The sequence below is a fragment of the Calliopsis andreniformis genome, chromosome 9 (genome assembly GCF_051401765.1).
Source record: "Calliopsis andreniformis isolate RMS-2024a chromosome 9, iyCalAndr_principal, whole genome shotgun sequence".
NCBI classification, from domain to species: Eukaryota; Metazoa; Arthropoda; class Insecta; order Hymenoptera; family Andrenidae; genus Calliopsis; species Calliopsis andreniformis.
In genome coordinates this window covers 10,551,458-10,574,424 of record NC_135070.1, presented here as the reverse complement: position 1 = coordinate 10,574,424, position 22,967 = coordinate 10,551,458, and the positions used below count along the sequence as shown (strand labels likewise).

General features: G+C 42.7%; 1 protein-coding gene across 4 annotated transcripts in view; it reads right to left on the bottom strand.

Annotated features, from left to right (window-relative positions):
• Positions 1-1,294: 1,294 nt before the first annotated feature.
• Positions 1,295-22,967, bottom strand: part of Mub (poly(rC)-binding protein mub) — a 142,803-nt gene continuing 121,130 nt past the window's right edge. For 3 of the 4 annotated variants that reach the window (XM_076386084.1, XM_076386083.1, XM_076386085.1), the window contains exons 6-8: positions 12,157-12,253; positions 11,448-11,727; positions 6,711-7,231 (exon numbers count right to left, since the gene is read on the bottom strand). In XM_076386084.1, coding sequence (XP_076242199.1) covers positions 6,853-7,231; positions 11,448-11,727; positions 12,157-12,253 — 756 coding nt within the window. In that variant the 3' untranslated portion in view covers positions 6,711-6,852. Of the gene's footprint in view, positions 1,434-6,710; positions 7,232-11,447; positions 11,728-12,156; positions 12,254-22,967 lie in introns of those variants that run through there. The other variant, XM_076386086.1, reaches the window with a different exon arrangement.

Here is a 22,967-nt window from a genome sequence, read left to right as displayed (position 1 = left end):
ATACAGATCAACTCTGATCGAAAAGCTCCAGGACCATTTTTCTTTTTCTGCACGTTTTAACGAAGCTGATCCGATTTGTCAATATCACTAAAAATTTGCACTTGTCTCGCACTCTATAATAAATAAATAAAACGAATAACGATATCACATACGATATACAGACTTTTGACACGTGGTATCCACGCTCCTTCCGACGCTTTCCGAAAAGCTCGAGGATCAAGCTCCGATCTACGCGGGGTCCAGCGAACGTGTCGGAACACCGGCGATAGAAAAAACGCTAACAACCGGCCTAATATATAGTTACTCAGCGTTCATGTTCACACATTCATGATTAATAATTAATTATAATAATAATAATTCTCTCGTATTTCTCTCCCGCCTCGTAATCATTTTGTTTTTACTTTTATCTCGTTTTAAATATAAAAATGAAAACTAACGTATCTTTGGCTTGTTCCCTTTACCAATCGGCAGCAGCCCCCCTCTGTGCGGATGCGGGCTGCGGCGTGCGTCGTTTGTTGTTTGCTGTTGGTTGTCATCTCCTTCACATTATTCTCCCTTGTTGTATGCTCGCTTTTGTTTCGTTTTAAATATCTTTTTGTACAGGTTTTGTACACTCGAGTATAATGATATATATCCGTGTACGCGCGTGCGTGCCTTCTTCGTGTCTACTCGCGTGTTTAGCGCGTGCTCAAGTAATCCCTTCTCTTTTGCGTTTTGCCTCTTATGTACACCTCACGCTTTCTTTCTCTCTTTCTCTCTCTCGCTCTCTCTCTCTCTCTCTGTCTCTTTCTCTATCTCTCTTTCGCACTCTCATTCTCTCCCTCTCTCTCTCTTTCTCACGATCTCTCTACCTCTCTCACAATCTCTCTCTCATGTTAATCCAGAGCGCGCGCACGAATTTAATATTCTTACTGAATGTTTAACCACACAGGTGTATGTACCTTTGTATGCGTCTCATGCGTGTACGATGTACCTTTTCTACTTTTAGGTACCTAAAGTCTGCATGTGTTCACGTTACGTACGTTCATCGTGTGATATCAGTGTACATTCGTGTATTTTCTGTGTGTCTCCGTGTGTCTGTCCGTGTGTGTACGTGTACGTATGTGCTATGCCTGTATATGTGTCCCCATCCACTCCCGCAGCGGTCGTGGCGGTGGTTGATTCGGTTGTGTTCATGTATAGATTTGCTGTTGTTACTGTTGTGTTATTAGGTTTGCAAGTGTGTCGATTAGCAAGCTGGTTGAACACATTGCGTGGCCCAGCCCCAGATGCCATTGACAGCCTCGCGTGCGCGTCGTGACGCCCCGCGTCCTTTCGACGACAACGACATACGTGCGTGTCACCACTTTTAGTGGATCGGCGACTTAACGATGTGGTCCGGCGGGATGAAGTGGTACGTGGGTATCGGGATTCCCGACGTTTCCTGCGATATCCTGAAACAGAATTGGCCAAAACTGTCAGACGGGTCGAGGTCAAGGGCCCCAGGACAGGGACGTACCGTCAGGCGAGCAGGTGACGCGAGGACTCGCGTCCTCGTCGCTCGTTTCCGTCTACCGCCGAATCTTCCGCGAGCTTATCGTCGCGAACTTTGGAAGTTTACGAGGCGCTCGTGGCATCCATCGATTGACGGTTCGTAAATATTAATAGCGTCGCGCGGGTCGCCTCGAGCGTAATTCGCGACGAGACAAAGGGGGCAAACCGAGCGAGAAACTCTTATTAGGCGTTGCCTGTAAACGTCAGATGATTGATGTACATAGCGATTACGAGACGCTTCGACACATTCTACTGGCGTATTCTAAGGATCTGACTGATCATGATGTAAATAGAAGGGTTCGTTTAGGTGGTTATTCGTCGAGTCTTTCGAAGGCATTGGGTAGATCTATAGGTAACTATTAGAGGGAACGCTATGCAAATTATTCTATTAAAATTTTAGTTGACTCTCAATTATTAAATTGTCAATGGTATAGCTATTCACGTATGAATTACATTTCAAAATACTGCTTTCTGTGTGGCAACAGCAGTTCGAATATGGTACTCCAAATGCTTTGATTCAAAACCTTTATCAATATTGGTTATGAGCTATTGGTTAAAAGCAATATTCAGACATTTATTTACTTTTGCGAGAACGTAATTCAAGGTCCATATAGAATTTACAATGATTTTATTGTTTACAGTAAAGTATTGCAATACGATAAAATTGATTTTAGAGATTGAAATAACACTTAAATACTGTTATTTCATATTTACGAAGTGGTAAGATACTTTTTACTCAGTGATGTACATATCTCACGTGAAACAAAAAAGAAGTGAATAAATAAATTACCGTTCCTTACTTATAAAAAATACTAGGACTTTTAGAACACGCCAGAAGTTCACTAAAAAATGTTCGAACCACCCAGTTTACGAGAAGCTACGCACCGATTTCATTTCCAGATCGGAAAGTGAAAGTTAAACGCAACCAAAACCGTGAAATTTATTCGAACTCCTCTAACGCGGAAGAATTGCTATTAGAAACGGCTCTTAATAATTCTCGAAGTATTATCAATCCCATCGAAATCTCTTGGCTTTTCGAAACGAGCAACGAGTCGCGTTTCCTCGCCTTTCACTTCGACATGCGTTGGATCTGCGGATGAAGATCCACGGGTTCCCGAGGCATCGCTCTCGGTTTCGGTCGGTCTACGGGAAAATTTTGTACGAACTATCAACGTCGAAAAAATCGAAGAAGAAAAGATCCATTGCCAACGCGAAAAGCAACGCGTCCGCGGCACGATGGTTCGTAGAAAATTTGTCGTACTCAACCGTGCGTCGGGATGCACGCCCGAGAACGTTCAGAGCTATTATTCTCGTGGAATCGTTTCCGGAAGGGTTTGGATAATTGGTCGTATGCTCTGGCTGGCCGAAACAACTGTTGGTCGCGATCGGTAGTGACGGAAAAAAAAATGTCAAATAAACGGGCGTCGAAACTGAGAATTTGAGAAAAAAAAATTTGCAAAAAAAAAAATATATATATGAAAGAACGATAGATGAGAACGAAATTTTATCGTAGCCAACGGTTCGTAAAAACTGGGAGAAGTGTCGTTTAACAGGACTACAAAGGAGCGGATGGTGCTTACCAAAGACGGGCAGGAGCCTGGGTCAAGTTGGTTGGATGGATATATCTTCTCTCTCTCTCTCTCCCTTTCTCTACATCTCTCTGTACGAGTCTCTCCACTCTTGGTACGTTTACATATGCACGTATGTACACATGACATTACGTATATATACATGTATGTACGGTTGCTATACATAGATATTGCTCTTTATACATGGCCACGCGAGACGCTGCGATCAATCGATTGCAACGAGACGTAGCGAAAACACGCGGGAGAAGAACGTTCTGCGTGTAACGGGGCACGCAACAACGTTACTCTTTTCCCTGTCGAAAAAAAAAAAGACACTACACCAAAAAATTGACACACCGCGTTCGCGCGGTGCTACTCCAGCGGCTCCTTTAGAAAATTATGCACTCTGTTCTGTGTGGACGCTCGTTTCATGAATTCAGACCAAATTGACGTGAAATGAGAAACAGTAAACTTAGGACTATTACCATTATTATGCATGACGTATTACTGTATTATGCATAGAAGGGAATACATACGACTGAATCGACTACTTGACAAGTGGAGCACGTACTTTCTGTCAAAGAATATTTACGATAAATTGAAACTAGAAATTCGATAAAATAAAAAACAAAGATTTGTTAAATACTATTTTTACAGTAAATTTATAGCATATTCGAAAATTCTAAATTTGTATCACTTGTCGCTGCGTAAACTGTGAAAATTCAGTATGGCCATCATGGTATCCAATGTTTTACTGAGTATAGAAATTTTATATCAAAAAGTATTGTTTTACGCAATTCCATTTACGCTTTTAAAAAATATGTAATATGAGAAGGAAAGAAAAATACTGGAATTCTGTTTTCAGGGAATACTCCAGCTGCATTTGGTTCCCAAAGAGACGCAGCATGCCATCACATTTGGCAAGTTCTTTTCACCGTGTTCATCGATTTGATCTGAATCCTGCGTAACGTTCTACTTTCGTCGAACGTTCTGCTGTTCGAGCCTCATTTCTAAAAGGAGGTAAAGCAACAATAAAATGCATCACGCCAGAAACGTGGTCGCGCAAGGTACTACAGAATTAGTCTCTCCGGGGACTCTGGATCGATGGACAAGTATAAATAACAAACGCGTGCAATCTGAGTGCACTTCCAAGCGGAGTAACAAACGGCGAGTTGTTCCTTTGCAAAACGTTCAACGCGTCGGAGGAAGAGTGCATTGCGGGACCCCGTTCGAAGGAAAGCCGAGACAGTTTTATTATATGTATATTTTTTTTTTTATCGTATTGTATTAAACACGCCTAGCTTTATTTAACAAGGTGATACAGGATATCTAATGTCTGTAAAGCACACAAGCTCTGCGACATCGTTTATAGAGACCAATATACAGTTGAAGACTAATCACCTACAAAAATCTTGTGTTGTATACCTCTTCGAATCTTGATTAACCTCCCCGTCTATCCGTCGCGAAACAGTGTGTAACCCCCTGTTTAGCCTTTGTAACACGATTCTCCGCGAAAATCGTCGTTAAAGAAATTATTGTCTTCGGACGAGAAAACCAAAATGGGGGTGAAACCACAGAGATGTATCGGTAGGTACGTAATGGAGAACGCAATGAAATCGATATTTAATCTACGAGGGCGCGATCATGTTCACGGTTCATGCAGGATGGACACGTGATTAAAAAATCACTCGTTTTCTTCGACGCGTGACGCGTAATGATTGGTGGTTCTTCTCTTAGCTTTGTTTCTTCATTTTTCTTTTCTTAATGAGTACAAAAGCGATCGTCGACCATCCGTGATCGCGATCGCGCCGTAGTTCGATAACGATCGATCGTATTCTACAGCTGATACGATCGCTGATATATATGCAACGTACTTTCTCGCTACAAACTAGAGATTGAGCACACAAAGATTGATCTGGGAGCTCCTATGCAGATCTCGTTCGCTTAAGAACGAACACGATTTAATGTCGCCGCTTCTCATCGAGTACTTTCTTCTTTGCCCTTCTTCGATCGATCGACTTACTTCAATCAGGCTGAGTTACGTAAACTGTTTCTCCTCTCTTGTTATCCCTTTCCTGTTCTTTGTACTCGAGCAAAGAAGAAGAGATCATCGATGACACAGCGATTGTATGGTTCTTCGATTCTCCTTTTTGAAAAACACGACCTTGTGTCTTTTGTGTTATATCCTGTGTACTGCGTGTGTCGGTGTGTTCATGTGTGTCTGTGTACGTGGAAAGTGTATACGGGATTATACCTATCTAAGAGTGTTAGAATTACGGCTAATTATCTGAACTCGATGGAGAAAAAAGTGTTATTCTCTCTTCCTCTATTTCGTACAATTATAAGTCGAGCGTATTTCACTGATGAATGATTACGTTCTCTGTTTATTGTGTATAATTATTATATTCGTTACAATAAAACGACCACTATTGTAAATTGATTGATTACCTCGTAATTCGAATATTATATATATGTATATTATTCACTGACGACATTCGATGAAGCTACCTCACCGCATCGAGGTATACGATAATAAGCTCTCTGATTATACTTTTCACATTATCTGTCATTGTTTCCCTCTCGGTCGTGAATCATCGCCATATACTGGACAGAGGTCCACTGTCATTTTAAAGCACGTTACATGATTACGACGTCGGTTCCTCATCTAAATACGCCCTTATAGCTTCATCTCGTTCCTTTCTCTCCCTCCCATTCACGCTCTTCCTCTCTCGCGCTTTCTCTTATATAAAGAGTAAAGACACATAATCGAAAAAAAAGTAAGGAAAAAAACAATATTTTAATGAGTCTCTCGCACACCCACACCCTACAACTTGATTTCTCTAACTCTCTCGTTCGTTCACTCGCGCCATCTTTATAATCTCTCGATTCAAGTGGTCGGCTACTATAATATAACTACCAGAAAAAATTACATCGGAATCCCTAATGCTAGTAAGAAGAGTTTCTGCATTAAACATTAATCCAATCAATAATTCATCGTAAAATTATACTTCATATATTTATATATATGTATATATATAAAAGGCTGCCTTGCGACGGTGCACAAGCAGTTGCGTCCTCCGAGTCGTCGAAAGAGACCACTAACCGCTGAGACTTAAAAGGCAGACATAAACGCGGTATCGTACGATACTAGAAATTTAAAAATAAAAAACAAAGGATATAAGAAAAAAGTAAGAAGAAAAAAAGAAAGACACTCCCACGCATCGTTTACAACATCTCGATGGAGAGACGTTCAACAAAGACTCGGAGGACGTGTGGCGCTAGCGTGTAGGTCCGAAGACTCAGCGTCGGATCTCGCCTGTTCCCAGTCTGTATCGAAATGCAAAAGAAATGTCCGAGACGATCGGTCTCGCTCCTGAATGGAAGGTAAAAGTAGAATGGAAAACAAAAAAAAAGACAAAAAGGCTCGTCGCGGCGCGGTGAACCACAAACCCAGACGCTCTCGATTCGCGATCACCGCGCTCGCGGCTCGCGTCTTACCCCTACGTGGCTACCATCAACGGCAGCAGAGAGTCCCATTGGAAAATGTAAATACTCTTGGTCCGATCCTTAGCCAAGCCTCGAGTCCGAACTCGCGCTACCCTGGCGTCCGTACGCACTTTTCTCCGATGTGAGTTTCGTGTTCCGTGTGTGTGTGGTGATCGTGGTGATGAGTAATGCGTGTCGAATGTGGTGTCGTTATGATCTCCCTGTCGCGTCTCTCCGTCGTCGTGGTGGTCGGTTGTCCGCTGGCTCAGTACGGGTTGTACTTGGTGCGCTCGGATTTGAATTTGCCGCTGTCGGTGGGCCCCGGTGCGCCAGGGCTACGCAGCCTCGGCGTGAACTTGTGCGACCGGTGCACCCCGGTTGTCTGGACCGGAAGCGCGGATGCAGCCGCGCCAGCAGCACCACCTAGCAATTCCGTGAGTCCGCCGAGGGCGGTGAGGCTAGATAGGGCGTTGAGGGCGCCTGGCTTGCTTAGCAGCTGAGCCAAGGGAATGGCGCTGGCCAAGGGAGAGGCAGTGGTAGTGGTGGTAGAGGGAGAAGCACTGGCCCCGGATGCCCCGGGAGTGGTACCGCTGCCAGGGGTTTGGGTATTTTGGGCCTCTAGGTTAGCTTTCTGCAGTTCAACACTGGGGAAAAGACACAAAATGTAAAAAGGTGAGGGTGGGAACGTTCCTCTCGTATAAACGGTATATGTGTGTGAATTCGTTTCGCGTGTACATGTATGGGCACACTACCGCTCAAAGGGTTGGCCTGGCTGGGCGGATACGGTCAGACTAGGTGATTCGACAATGTTTTTAGAGTTGCATCTTTCGATCGATGATGAGGGTGACGGTAAACTGAAATGCGCTTCTGTTGCGTTTTGTGCGGTTGAAAAGAAAACGCGGGGAGAGTATTAATGACCATGAAATGAGGTTAGACAGCGATAATGAATTGGGCTGTACTGCAGCAGGGTTTTCTCGGGTGTTTTTAAAGCAGTATCTTGGAATTAGCTCATAGTCGTTGATTAATGTTATGCTACCACAGTGTATTATGTACGTAATAAATTATGAGCGAGATGGTTTAATTTTAGTTCAGAAATACTATGTACATAGAATATATCGATTTTAAATAAAAAAGGATACAAAAGTTGCGAAGGAAATATGACACCATGGCGGCGGTGGTTAATTGAGGGCGACTTGGTCTTGTAACAGGACTGATTTTTTAACTGCATAAGAGAATTTCACAAAGAGGGAGAAAAGAGGAGTTTACTTTTGCAATTACTGGACATTAATCCTACTAAATTACTGTAGGATTAAATAAGAATATAAAAACCTAGTACCCAAAGAAGTTCTATGGAAACTACAGCAAACTGGAAGTGTTATATAAGTAGGGTACTAAACTCCCGTAAAACAGTAGTAAAAACTTAAAATGGGCATCCTGATAAAAAGGTCATTTCACACCGCTGTAGCACTTACTTTACACGTATCACTTTCACCGTTCACGCCCCATAAACGACCATAAAAAAACAAGTAACATAAGTAGAACTACTTTTGATACAAATCCAACATTTAGACGTATCCTCCCCCACAACTGGCGCGCCCAAACCTTTTAGCGGTAGCGTGTGCATGATCGCGTGTCTCGATACATGAACAGAGCTAAAAAAGAATCAGTGGCGCAAAGAGAGAGAACGGAAATGAAAGAAAGAAAAGGTGGCGAGTAGAGATAAATCAAGTCAGCTTGCTAGAAGAAGAGTTATCGATTAACAGAGAGAAAATGCAGCGCGTATAAGTCGGGTGGGGAATAAGTGGGGGAAGAGGAAAAAAAAAAGTGAACGAAAGAAATCAAATCGCTAGGCTTACAAGGCATCAGAGAGTTATGGCGCAGGTGCTCTATGGAGCGTGGTATTCTCACGTACACCGGCTACGTGGTTCATGGGGGTCGCAGGGGACTGTTCGCGACTCTTCGAAACGCGCTTCGCCGAGCTTCAGGAGACTCAGCAGCAGCGAACGAGAATCGTTTCAGCCGCGTCTCGTGATCAAAGACGGACCATCCACGTTTTCGTTCGACGCACGCCTGGTCACTCGCGGCTCTGGACGAACCGTGTTTCGAGGCGCAGCGGGAGGTGTACCGTCGAAAGGGACGTGTATTCGTGCAAGCGACAAACAGCCAATCGCCGATCTACGTTAACAGGACTTCGTTAACTGAAAGGGGGAGACGAAGGTGTAGAGGGTGACTCTGTTACCGTGTCACGAATACAGTGTCCATTTTTCGGGCACGGCAGAGCCATAGTGCGTTGCATCGATACATGGTGATCGGACAAGCGTGAACCATAAGACTCCCTTGAACAACTGATGTCTACGAACGATGCTTCGAAAGCGAATAGAAAGCTAATCTTCGTGCGGTATCGCGCTAGGGACACTTTGCCGAAGCGATTGAGTGATTCTCGTGGAACGTATCATGGCTCTGCGACGTAGTCACTGAAAAGCGGAAATCAAACTAAACGAGGCGCAGGACGTGCACTCTGCCGAGAGCGACATCAGTCTGTCTGTCGCTGATCTGGCAAATCGCGTCTCCACGTACCAAGTCGAGAGAGAAAGATAGATACAGAGCGATAGAGTGAGAGTGAGAGAGAACGAGGGAGACAGAGACAGAGAGAGAGAGAGAGAGAGAAAGAGATCGACTCGATAATTGGCTCGTATATCACTCGCGGCTAGACAGGAACCGGAACGGGATGGACGGCAGAGGCAGAGTGCAGATCTTGGCCATCGGGAGTGTACGGGGAATATACACGATATGTAACAATCAAGACAACGATCAAGTTATGAGCAGGTACAAGAATATCTGGAGGGATGATGAATAATTCTGTCGCTATTAAATGCAGTAGTAAAATATGAGTGACAATCTGGAATAAAATATAATGGATTATAATTATAACGTGGGGGGATAGAGCAGTGTGGAGGCAGTTCGTTTCCGAGCTACAGTAGTTGGACACTCGTTGGTCGTGCTAGTCGGGGGTGTCAGGGGGTGTCAGGGGGAGTAAATCGTTCGTTTTTAGAGGGGGTACATTGCGCTACCGGACACGTTCAATCTTCTCGAATCTCGTCAACGACTACGTTAGTATCGTTCAGCCATTCAAGTGTCGCCATTTTGTAAGAAAGGTATTATTAGTCCCATAGCACGATTTAGGAGGACAAACGAAGTTCTGCATCCGTGGACATACGCTATCGAACATTTATATGATGGCAACCAGCGAGGAAACGTATAACTCAAAACGTGAGGGGGACTCTCTTGGCGAAGGTGAAATCCTTCGGTACAGTAATATGTAGACATAAATAAATTTTGTGTATCAATTTGACAGTCTTAACTTTAGTATTACGTAACACTCAGATCATTAATTAAATATTAATATAACACATTTTTTTAAAGTGATTACTAAATAATCTAAATGTTAGATTTCATTTAAATCTCAAGCTGGTTAAAGGAAATATTGAAATAACCATCGCCAACAGCGTCCCCGATCGAAAAGAAACTTTGGATCGTTGGAAAAGAAAAACAGAGCCGAAAGGAGGAACTTGATTTGTGATGCTTTTGCTCGCGTGCGGGACACTTCGAAGGATTATTAATCGCAATGAACGAAACGACAAAATTGCCAGAATAGTTTGTACTACTGCACGGTGTCGTTTCTGTCGGTATATATATTTTGCTTGAAAGGACAGCCAGCGACAATGTGGGAAAACAGATTTGTTGAGCGGAGATGTGTCTGCAGGATACTCAGGGTACTGGACCTGGAAAGCAGGACCTGGAAACAAAGGATTAAGATCCTCTTCCGTTCTGGTAGACGAAGATGTCTTCCGGCGACTCCACGTAGACACGCTGATGTCCCTGCGTCGTTGCGACGTCTTCCGTGGCTATATGTGACCTTACGACTACGGATATCTCACCTGTTCTCGCTTTAGACCAAGGTGGCGTTACGATATTGTGCACGCACCCGTACACGAGAGAGCATAAAGCGAAGGAATTCTCTTTGGCTATAAGCTCCGTGTGCTACTTCTCTTTACAGTATCGCCACCTTTTTCATGACATACCTTGCTTGCGTCGACGCGCCGGGAAAAAGACTTTTTCATCCGTTTACGACAACGCTAAAGAACGAGCAACTCCGAATTCTATTATCGTTCCATAGCTGCAAAACTATTTTCAAGCATTCAAGATAAAGATCACGTAAAGATGAGACATTTAAATACAGTTCCAAGAGAGACAACAGAGATTTAAATACGACTTCGTCGACCGGCGCGCCGCCAGCACAGCCAACAATGACAATAAGAAACATGAGATGGGAAGTGCTCCCGATGACGGCAATTCGCCTATGCCCTTAGTCTCACTGATTACCTTCAAGACACCGAGGCTAAGAAAGGTCGATTACGGGAGGAACGATTAACACAAAACAGACGAGTTCTTCGGGGGTGGTGGTGGGGGGGATGTTCGTCACGATCATTAACGTGTCAAAATCTACAATCGGTGACATACACAACCCGAGGTGGTCTACGGCGACAACGCCGAAGATGAAAAAGAAAGAAATAAGAAAGATACAGAGGGGGCTGGGGGGGAGAAGTAGATGTGTTTCGCGGTCTATCGTAAAACGTAGCCGGGACGAGTTCGACTTGTTGCGTTGGGGGATTGGTGCAAAGTTACAATCTTTGCTTTTTTCCTTTCCCTTTCTTGGACAGAAAACAGATCGATAAGGAACCTTGGACCCTTGGCTTTGCTGAGGTGTAGAGAGATCAGGTCCAACGTTCCTCGCGGACCCTGGGTTTTCTTGGTCACGGTAACCACAGCGAGTCAACGCTCTGGTACCACGGTACTCACCTCATGTTGATGAGATATTGTGCCAGTGCTACGGCGTCTGGATTTCCGGTAATGGTGATCGTGCGATCGGTGGCACCGCCCTCTCTCTCCTCGCAGTTGCTGATCCTGATCATGGCGCCGGAGATCTGACGGATCTCGGCGATCTTGGTGCCACCCTTGCCGATGATGCAACCGATCAACTCGTTCGGCACGGTCATCTCGTGTGTCTGATTGTTCGCCGCTGGTTGCTGTCTATTTGTATTGCTGGTGCGCAGCTGGCTACCGGCTAGCGCTGCTAATGCTGCAAAATAGACGTTTCCATGGATTGTAAAAGACTTCATGGCATTGACATCAGAAAAGTTAAGTTCGTACAGGTGGGGTTTTTGATTCTGGTTACGCAACCGCCATGAATTTTATATTGCTATTGCTATTTATTTTGATATCTAGAAGACCTACATATTTGTGGTTGCATGGTCAAAATCAAAAGGGCTTATTGTACGAAATGTCATTAGACAAGACAGTGTTCACATTTAGTATTTGAAGGAGAAAGGAATGTAAGTATAATGGGGATTTTGGTAAATGTTTTTCACGTGAGTCCTAAGGTTCTACGATAAGACGTAAAAATCTCTGAAATAGGAAGTTCAAACCTTCAGAAATTCCTTCGTACAGTGACACTGAAACGTTCAAATGCCGCTGGACTGAAATAATTCAATTACAGACGTGTTCTTACCCGCTGGATTAAGTCCGCCAGTGTTGGCAGGTGTGGCAAGGCCCCCAAGGCCCAGAGCCGCGAGCCCAGCCAAAGGATTGCTGCCGAGCTTGCCCATCTGTAACAACGACGAAGAAATTCATCGCTCAACAAAAGCGAAAGAAGGTATGAGAAGAGCACGAGCCGTCGCTCAGAATCGTTAGAGTGCTTCAGGGGTATACGAAGACACCGAGATAAATTATATCTAAAAGGAATGTATTAATAATCTGCCTGCTTCCTCGCGCGTCTCACATTCGAGGATGTCGTTGATTAAAAAGGATTCGTTCAAAAAGTGAAGATCAAAAATCAAAAAAGAAGTAAAAATAAGGTACAAATAATCATTGTCGTCATTCGAACATTGAATATAATGGATTCAACGAATCTGTTCTAAGTTCATCCTCTTTCCGTCGATGATCCTCATCGATCGTCTTGGATTCTACGGTCGTGTCGGCACGCGAATACAATCTTATCCGTAATGTCTGTTCCAAATAGTCTCCGCTACGATCTCGACCAGCAGGACGTCCCGACTTCCTGGGACCGATCCAAACCATTCGTTTCTCGACGAGTACTCGATGCAAAACAAAATATCATCACACCTCGTGTGCATTACTCTGAACTCAAGCTCTTCTCACGAGGTACGTTCGTGAACGAGAGACAAACTAAAAAATAAGGTCAAATCATTAGGAAACGGTAACGGAAAAGGTGTTCCACGCGGAACGAACGCAAGTGCCAAATGAGTGAACATTGAAAAATTCGTGTCATCGAATTCATTGGAAGTTTCCTGCTCGCTAATTTCGGTCAATATGGCTTAAACGATTCGCTCTGGACGCAAATGAGCCAGGTTCCAAGTGACAAGTACGGAATCGACTACGTTGCGAGTCACTAACGGAAAAGGAACTGATTCAACGAGAGATAGCGAGGGAGAGCGTTTCCGTGACAAAAGTATTAATCTATCTGCGACAGTATTAGTATCTATGACAGATTGTCTCGATGCGACTAATTTCTTTTGTTTACGTTCACGCGGTCTCGTAGACGATACTTTTTTAGAGGGAAAATGGTGAAAGATAACTACGTTACTGATAGTAGAAGATAATGTCGACGTTGGTCGAGTGTTCATCTCTCTACTGTTATAATACAAAACTGGCAGAGATGAGTCACTTAGCAGTGTCTATAGCAATGTACAGCTCTGTAGTCGCTTCGCGCTATTGGGGACCGGAAGTCGAGGAATTTAGGGCGTTATGAATTGGACAGAGGTTACGACTAGGGTTCCTCCATAGAAATTTTCGCAATCGGTGTTCATTCCGCAACGTGAACCTATTGGAGTTGTTTAACAACCTCGAAGGATGATGGAAAAAGAGATGAAGAAAAGATAGTATGTGGCAGTATGCATCTACGTACTTTTCTCGAAATCGAAGGTATCTTTAGTGAACTGTTCGAAGTAATAACTCTAGGAATTAAACAGTCCTCATTGGCACATTCTTTTTCTGATTGGCGTAATTAGTTATATGATCTCATTTGAATTATCGGTGAAAATGAGTTCCATGGTGATTACTTATTCCTCTGTAGACGAATAAAAATTTTACACCGTATTAACGAATAGGAATTAAAACGAGCAGAACCGAATGATTTGAGCAGACCAGTTTCTCATTTATTTTACATACTAATTACGAGAAACATGGCGTTGCTTCAATTTAGTTGAGAGATCGATGAATTCTCGGGCGGACTTTCAAACTTTTATCGTGTTTACGGAACTTAATGAACTTCTACAGAATTTCAAGCGCAGTATTGGCGTAATTCTGTCCGTAGTTAACTGATTTGCAATTGATTATCGATATTTTTCCTTCGACAGGAAAATGATTATCATGGGTATAAATACGAATATTAAATTTAAGTTCTAATTAAAATTTTAAATGCCTAATAAAGATTGCTAAATAAATGAAAGCAATTTATTTATCATATTTTCTTATGTACTGTAAGTAAACGTAAAGGATTCCTGAAAAGATTGAAGCTGTATCTAGATGTTACTTTGATCTAAATAAATACTATTATAAATGAAACAAGCATTTGTGTAATTTTTCAACTGTTCCTTCAGTAGAAAATTAACATGAGTTTTAATCAAGTTTTACGATACGCAAATAGAATGATTCTGAAGTGATCAAATGTTCAATTTCGTCCAAGAATTCATGGACCACTAAAAATAAATAATATGAATAAACTAGGCAATTATCCAAAAAACGTTGCAACGATATGCAACACCCGTTATAATGAAACCTCTTCGGCTAAGTCGATCAGGAAACAGAAAGTTCAACAACTACTTACTACGATCATAAAATAATACGTAAATGCATACTCATGATACATGAACTTAAATCAAACTATGAGTCAAGGAAGAAAAAAAAAAACCAAAAAAGTAATAGAAAGAATGCATTCTCTCTTGTTCCTTGCCATGAAGATGACGAGATGGCAGGGGTTAAAGATCTAGAGTTCCGTTATACTGTACAAACTGTATCCTAAAACATGAAAACCGAAAGTATGATTGGTCTTCTATCAGCAATATTATCTAGGCTAGCCTATGTGCACGCCGTATAATTATACATTACGTATACCATGTGAATTCAAATGTTGTGAACGCCGTCGTAAATCAACGTTTCACGTGAAAAATCATTGATGCAACTAGTTGTACTACTTTATTAATCTTCAGTGGTCGTATAAACAACTATCTATTATATCTAGTAGATATTAATTTTGACTTTTAATACTTTATTAAACAAATCAACTGAATATTATACATCATATATGCATCTGTACAAAGTACCCAACAAATATTATAAATAGTTATGTACAGTGAGTGGTAATCTACAGAGCGTTGTCAGACATACGCCCACTGAAGGCATACGCATCATTTTCACGTGAAACATCAACATCGAACTACGACGTCCATCAGCTATACTTGAGGAAAGAAAGAAATAAAGATACATGATTTTCACGGCGTAATTTCTACCCTGCTTAAGATGGTGGAAACGTGATGTCAGGGCAGCCCACCCTCGCGCGAACTTCTTGATTCGTAGCTAAAGAGAGTGCTGGAAGCCATGCTGTTCTAAGATAGGATGACGAGGGGACGATGGACAACTCAGGACGAAGGCGAAGAAACGAACGAAAACGAATAAATAGATAGAGATAGAGAAAAAGAAAGAAAAAAAAAAAAAGAAGAAGAAGAGCAGCAGAGATGTTTGTTCGGTCGCTGGCGATGTTCCATGGCGTTGCCTCGACATCCTCTTCTCGCCGCGACGAAATCGAGGCAACGTCCTCTGATCGGGAACGTAAACGTCTGGCCCCGAAGAAGAAGGGAAGTAGAAAGACAGATGTATGATGCGTGTGAAGAGTAAGATACGAAGGTGGATAAGGGAAAAGACTTTTGCGAAGCCGTGAAAAGCGAAAGCGTGTACGTACTTTCGATCGCCTGTCAGCGACGCGTCTCGCTTCACTTTCGGCTGCTCGGTATCTTTCGCTGGATCCTCGAACCGACTCTGTCGAAAGCCAAACTGATCTTGCTCGCATCGGTTCACCGTTTAGGCGCACGTTCAAAGCGCAGCGCGTGTCGTCTCCCGTTTAATTTAACGTGCAAGGAGTAATTCAAGTGCGGCGAGAATTATCGAATCGCGAGACTTGCAACCCTTGTGCGACATCCGACGAACATCGAAGGGAATGGAACGCGCGCGTGCTCCTCCCTTCAGCGTGGGCGTTTGCGAAATTTTTTTAAGCAAAAGATTTGTTTCTCAGTGTACTGCGACGAAAGACAAGTGAGCAAGCTTACGGAAGCTTGATTAAAAGAAGCTCGCGGGGAAAGGTTGCCATCGAATGAGCGCTTTTTCAGACCTAGTTATCAGTTACTGCACTGATGGGTATAAAAGTACTGGAAGATATTTAAAGGTATCGATCAACTATATCTCAAATGAAAATTTCTTATTTTTCTGTTTCATAGTCGATTTTCTAGCAATTTTTATTTTTCTTTTAAAGAGTTCTTTTCTATTTTGCTATTACATTAGTATTAATATTGGTTAAATATAGAGAAAATTGGTCTGACAATATTGTGTTTCTAAGTGATTGATCAGACCCTTTATTAGACCCGAAAATTGAGGTAACATAAAAATGGACTAGACATACACTATGAATTACAGTGAAGGAGATGGTCCAAAGCTGGCAATTCATATCGTAATTATAATATCTTCCAGAACACTTGTACACTCCAGCAGTGCCTGCTAGGATACCAATCTTACTCTAAAGTGCTCATTGTGATGACGTTCTCTCCTCGACAGACGCATACACGATACACATATCAGGATCAAAGTAAAGCAAGGTGCACGTACACATTTCTGTCCATCCTGATTCGTCTTTTCTCAAGTCTTGCCAACGAACCAATTGCTCAAAACTCTAGCATTTCACGAGGGTCAGACTACACTTTTCTCGCCCAACGATAAACGTTCTAAAACGCGACTGTTCGTGTCGAACGTTCGAAGTGGGACAGGATGAAGCGGGGACCAGAGCAGAGGGGACTTCTGATCAGACCGTGGGTCCGAGAAGAAACAGAACGTGAACGGAAAAATCAGAAACAGTGTACGGAGGACGAGAAGCTAAGAAGTAGTCGTGTTCTGTAAGCCGAGAGATAGACAGACTATAAAGAGAAAAAGACAGTGTGTTCGTATCAGGCAGACTGAAAAACTGAGAGAATGTCAGAAAGGTGGGATCGTGAAAAGAGATATAAAGCGCAATGTAGTAATAATATACCTATGTAATCTACCTTTTCTCGTGCCACGCATGCATACTGGTCTTTAGTTTGTTGTACATCTCGCTCATTGTTTACGTCGTTGTCGACCAACCCCAATCCCTTAGCTATAGTGTCTCCCGTAGTGACATATCTCGCAAGGGAACAGAAACGAATACGGAAACAGAAGTCAGGAAGAAAGAGTAAACCAGAAGTGGGAGGGGATAAGTAAAACAAAGAACCAAAAAGAAAGTGAAAAAGAAAGAAAACGAGATAAACGAAAAAGGAAATCGTCGAGCCGCGACTAAATGTGAAAAAGGCGGTGAGAGAGCCGTGTTGTGCAGCGAGAGAAAGAGACTTGTCGGTCATCTTTCCTTTTTCTCCGGTATCGACGCGGTGTTGAGGAGTTTCCTTCGCTCGCGTCTTTGAGAAACCGAAATCGTGGAAGTCGGGCTCCGTGTCAGTCGTCGGTCGTTGAATAAGCGCAGAGAGAAACAGAAGGCAAGACAATAAGGTGAAGACACGACGATACGCCACCCTGATAGACGCTTTCATAGCTGATGGCTTCACCGTAAGGGTGCTCAGACGTTTCAACCCCCTTTCATCGTTCTTCTTCTTTTCAGTTTAGAGAATCTAATCGAAACAAATATTTTTATCAGAGCGTAACACGCGAAAATACGTTAATGAACTCGATACGCGAAACCAAACTCAGAAATTTATTCTCCCCCTAGCAAACAATTTTTACGATCAGACCGAGCGAACTCGTTTCAAGCAACGATAAAAAAGCTCGCGAGTAATCACTCCCCAATGTGATCCGCGTTTCATGTCGAGATACGAATTAAAAATTCTGACGCAAACGGCAAGTTTATTCGAACGCGAAAACCGAGGGGGAGCGTCGAAACGCACCCTTTTAATAATTCGGTCTGTCAACAAGTCTCGGCAACGAGAGCGCGCGCGCAGGAATGTTTGCGCTTCGTCCACGCACGAAAAGAGTTCCTAATTAGCAAACGTCGCCCCGCTAAAGCCGGTAATTATGTTTACCAGGCGTCGTTCGCGCCGACGCTGCGTCGACAGATAGAAAATTCAGGATCAATTGCTTCGGCAAACGAGCCTGTGCTCTCTCATCGCCGACGTCATCCTTCGGGGCGCACGCTCGAATCAGTAATTCGTTTGAACAACGCGCATCGACACTGTCTATTTTCCTTGGTACGACGATCGGTGAACGATGGCAATAACCCAAATATGAGAAGCTTCTAAAATTATCCGTACTGATAGGTCAGCTGATTCCAGTGGGCGAAGTGCTCGAAAGCTTTCGAATGGAGCTAGTACCTTTTTGGAAACTCATGCTGATGATCTGGTATTCAAATTTTATTTTACTGTCTTTCTATTGACAATTCTTTGGTTTTTAATCTGGTAGCTTCAGGGTGAAAAGATTACTGGTTTCAAGTAATGGTAATGTAAAAAAATCTCTATTGGCTTATGTCTTTGTACCTTATTCCTTTAATAAAACAATAATTATTTTTAACGCAATACCTATCATTTTTTCTATCATACACTACATTTATTTGAATCATCAGTATAATTTCCCAAAATTGTCTAACCTCTAGAAGCCTCCGACTCACCCCTAAAAATGCAAACAAATCTTCAAAGAGTATCTAAGGCTCTAAACCAATGCACCCAGAAAATGAAGCTATCACCGCCACGTTGAAATAAGTTTAATTCGCCGTATTAATTCGATCCTAACGTAATCGTTCCCCACGTCGCGATGCTACCAGGGTGGCGTCTCATGGCATCTGCCGATCAATCGGCCGAACGAGTTTGTATCGAAACCGCCCCGCGAGCGGTCGACGAGCTACAATGGCTGCTCCAAGGCGTCCATGGCTCCGTCTGACCGGATCCAACGACAAGCCATGACGAAGAATCCATCGTGCGACCCGTGAGCAAGCGTTCATGCTAAAGCAGGCTCGATCATTCGGGAGAGAACGTGGACGAAGGCGACGATTCGTCCAGGTTCCTTCCAGTGGAAGTGGAGCATCCCCACGATGATCGTACTCGACTGAACCAGACAGAGCAACAGCTCGATCGCGTAACACCGTGAACGCAGGTCAGGAAAGAAAACAGAACGAAATGACGTGGCGTCTCTTCCACTGGAGAAAACAGGAAACGCGATACGCCTCGGGCGACTTTCCTTGTTTTCTCATTTCGGGTGTCTAGATGGTCGGTGGTGGTTTTGCTTTTCATGTGTGGACTGGTCGTTGTCTAATACGATTTTCGTGAAGAGTATCACCAGAGTCACGTATTGATGGTACGCGCGACGAACGAAACGCGAGGCGGAAATGCAACGATCGATGTTTCTATTCGTCGCGAATGAATCCGCGGCATTGTTTCGTAATTAGAGCAACATGGATATTATTTCTCGGTAACGGAGATCAAGGTTTGCGCTATGATCGCGAACGCTCGACGCGTAGCGAAACTTCGAAGCCAGCTTCAATTAGAGTAGCTGATCTCGAGTCGTTAAACTTCAACCACGATAAACAGGTTTCAATCGGCCACTTGACGTTTCGTTACGTCGACAATTTGCATAATACTCCGAGTAATTTCAATCCTGCTGCAACAAATATCTGTCTGACCGGTATCTATCTACCGTTTTCATTCGATGAATAACTCTCGAGCGTGAACGTAAAGGTAAATCAATTCAATTGTAAGAACGCGACACGGATCACAAGTTTGAGAACACGCTTTGGTGAACTGAAAAGTTGTTGCTCTTGCGAGGCAAACGGGTTCTATTTCTTCTCCTCGAGTGGAAAAACGCGTTATAATTGAGCGGCTAATTTCGTTCTTAATGGCAGCCGTATTTTCTGATCTTTGTTCGCGTCACATTGTTTTGCATTGCAGTTTCATTGCGTAATTCTATTTTTTAGTGTTTTCATGCTGTTTCTTTGCCTTTTCTATTGATCGCTAACTCTACTTTTCAATGCTGCTCTCTGTAGCAACTTCTATTGCAGCCAAGGTTAGCTCTATTAACAGTAAGTAGCTGTGCACAATTTTGCTATTGTAATTCTGACTATGCTGCAATATTGTTTTACTGTTTTCATCTATTATTTTATTGTGATATCTTAATTTGAACAATTATAAATAAAACTGAATTGTCACAGAAGTAGACTACTGAATTACTGGGAATTATGACCCCAAACTTGTGTCCGACCAATATAATTTTGCATACACGATGTTTCATTCATTCTACTTTAAAAAATTGAATTATGAATACAAGCCATCTCATTTAACTTTTACATTACCAAGAGACGTATTGTAATAATAACAAAATGATCAGGTATAACTTGAGACTTTTCTATAAAACTTGTATTAATCCACGTAACTTTTCTTAATCTCATGTTTCAAAATAATACAAGTAACAAAGTTACAGAAATATACAATTTTTACGAAAGGTATTGTCTGAAAACTGTCCGACTAATAACATTTCATTTTTCCTTGTCCCCTTATATTTCATCTTCCTCTCGCGTTCTCCTTTTATCTTTTTACGTTCCGCTGAGATAAAATTTCTTTCATGAAAATAAAGATAGATACAACATTTTAAGCTTCTCGAAGTAAATAACAAAAACGTCCATTGCTCGAAACGTGAAAAACATTCATAATATTTGAAGAACCCTGATCAATTTTAGTCTCACGAAGTCGATGAAAAATATTTTCGATTCGAGCGAAGGACAGCCACGGTTTCACCCGCCGATTTGCTCGTATTTTCCGCCTGGCAGTCGTGCTTATCGCGCGTCTTGTACGATCGTGTATATATCATGTCGCATGCATCGAATTAATCTGTGCATCGTGAAGGACGGCAAGCGGTTTCTCAGGCAATCAACCCACTACCAATCGCAAGCACAAGAAAGGGGGCGACGTAAAACACATCGAAACCTCGGCTGTGGAGAGTACACGTATCAAAGCATTGGTGAACATTTAAAGGGCAGGGGAGGAGAAAAATAAAAAAAAAATAAATTAAAAGAAAGAAACAGTTCAAAGGCGGCCAAGATACGCGTAACAGACACGTGCGGATCACATAAAAAGCAAAGCACATTCCAACGCGTGACTTCCAGAGAAAACGCTGAAAATAATTGAAATATCGGCGTGTTTCGATTGACCTCGATTATCAATTAAATGCACCGAACATGTGCGTTTAATTTGCATTAATCAATGTACGCAATTGTCTGCTCGAACAATAAGTCGGTCAACGAAATGATCGTCGATGGAAGCGTTCATTTCTTCCGCGAATGTACGCTTCCAAGGAACTCGAAATTGTTTCTCCTGAGGTCACGCGACTGGAGAACGACGTGCGACCTGCAGCTTCGAGATTTCATCGGAAAATAAAGTGCTTGAATCTTGAATGTGTCCAGAGTGAGCGATGACAAAATATGTTTACGGAAAAATTGCTTTCCTGAGTGATTTAGCCTCGCAGCTGCATGGGAACGTCGTGCACGTAAAGCCAAGGTGGTGTTTCTGGGTGCTGATACATGTGGGCGAGGAGTCAGGGCAGAAAAGGGCTCTCCAGGACCAGGGACCAGGTGGCCTATGCAACTGTGGGGGCATTCCGGTACACGCGGGTAACATTCTACAGGACGCTACGGCATTTGGTGAAAATTGGATAAATTCGGGCGAAGAAACTGTAGAATGAACTCTCGAAAACTAAAATTCCTTGAAACATTTTCTCATTGGAATATTTGGAATTCTTAACGCGTGGCTCTCTTGGATTTCAATTTTAATGCAACCAAATGAAATATTATTCGCGTGGATAAATTTAAAGTAGAAGTAGTTCATAAGGAATTTAACTTTTTCGTAATTTATAATGAAATTCAGTAACCGTGCAATTAATTTTTGTTATTATTTTAAATAAGTATACCGTAGTAGTGTTTGATAATTTAGCACCACTTTACGCGTAAATTCACGATGAAAAGAAATCTCATAAACGTGTGTTTTGTTCATTAAAGGTAGGTACTTCCTTATGCAATTTTTTGTACCTTAATCCATTTAATGGACACCACAAGAATATTACAGACATACACAGAGTGTAAACGCAATAAGTGGGCAATATTTAAGGGGCTTATTCAACACCTAAAACCAATGAAAAAAGTTCATATAAACATATGTCTTATTTCATCACCTTGTTTACGAGATATAACGAGTTTCATTTGTGGGGATACTTGAAATCCATAGTTGTAAGTATTAAAACACTTCGATACAGAATTAAAGAAGGGTTTTAAGAAAATGTAACATCAGGGAGTATTAGAAGAGCAATCACGTCTCATGTTAATTAACAAGACGTTTCCAGAGATGCGTTAAAATGCAAGGTTTATCTCGTAAAGAAGGTGGAATAGAACATACGTTTACGTGAACTTTTTTCATTGTTTTTAAGCGTTGAATAAGCTTCTGAAGTATCTTCCACATACTTAAACAAATCACACGTTCAGACAGATTTCTTTTACTTTTCCCAGAGTACACCCCTCGCGACACACCCTGCACGACTACAATAACCAAGATCGCCTTTCCTAAGTCCCAGCAACCCTCCATCCCATCGAAAATGTACTTAGAAAGTAGTAAGCAAACGAAAAAAAAGAAGTACAGAAAGAGATTCACCCGCCTCGACCCTTCCCCAGCGACTCGCCTAGTCGAACAATCGTCTCAAAGCGACGTACAATCAAACGTGAATCAGCGTTTCCCAAAAAATACCCTACCCACCGAGTGGCAAACAATGCTCCAGACTTCCACCAATTACCGCAATCGTCGGGAGGGTGTCAAAGGTTGTGTGAAGGGAGGGGGAAGAGCGTGTAGACTCTGACCGGGGCATGGAGAGCGTGTGGTAGCGTTTCAATCGGTCAGGTGGCGTATAACGGTGGTGATCGAGGGGGCAGAGAGAGAGATAGAGAGATAGAGAGAGTAGAAATAGAGAAATAGGTCCCGCTCTCTGTATATAACGCGTATGGCGTGTGTACCGGCTTGGATTGGACTTGGTCGTGGTGGGTCGGGG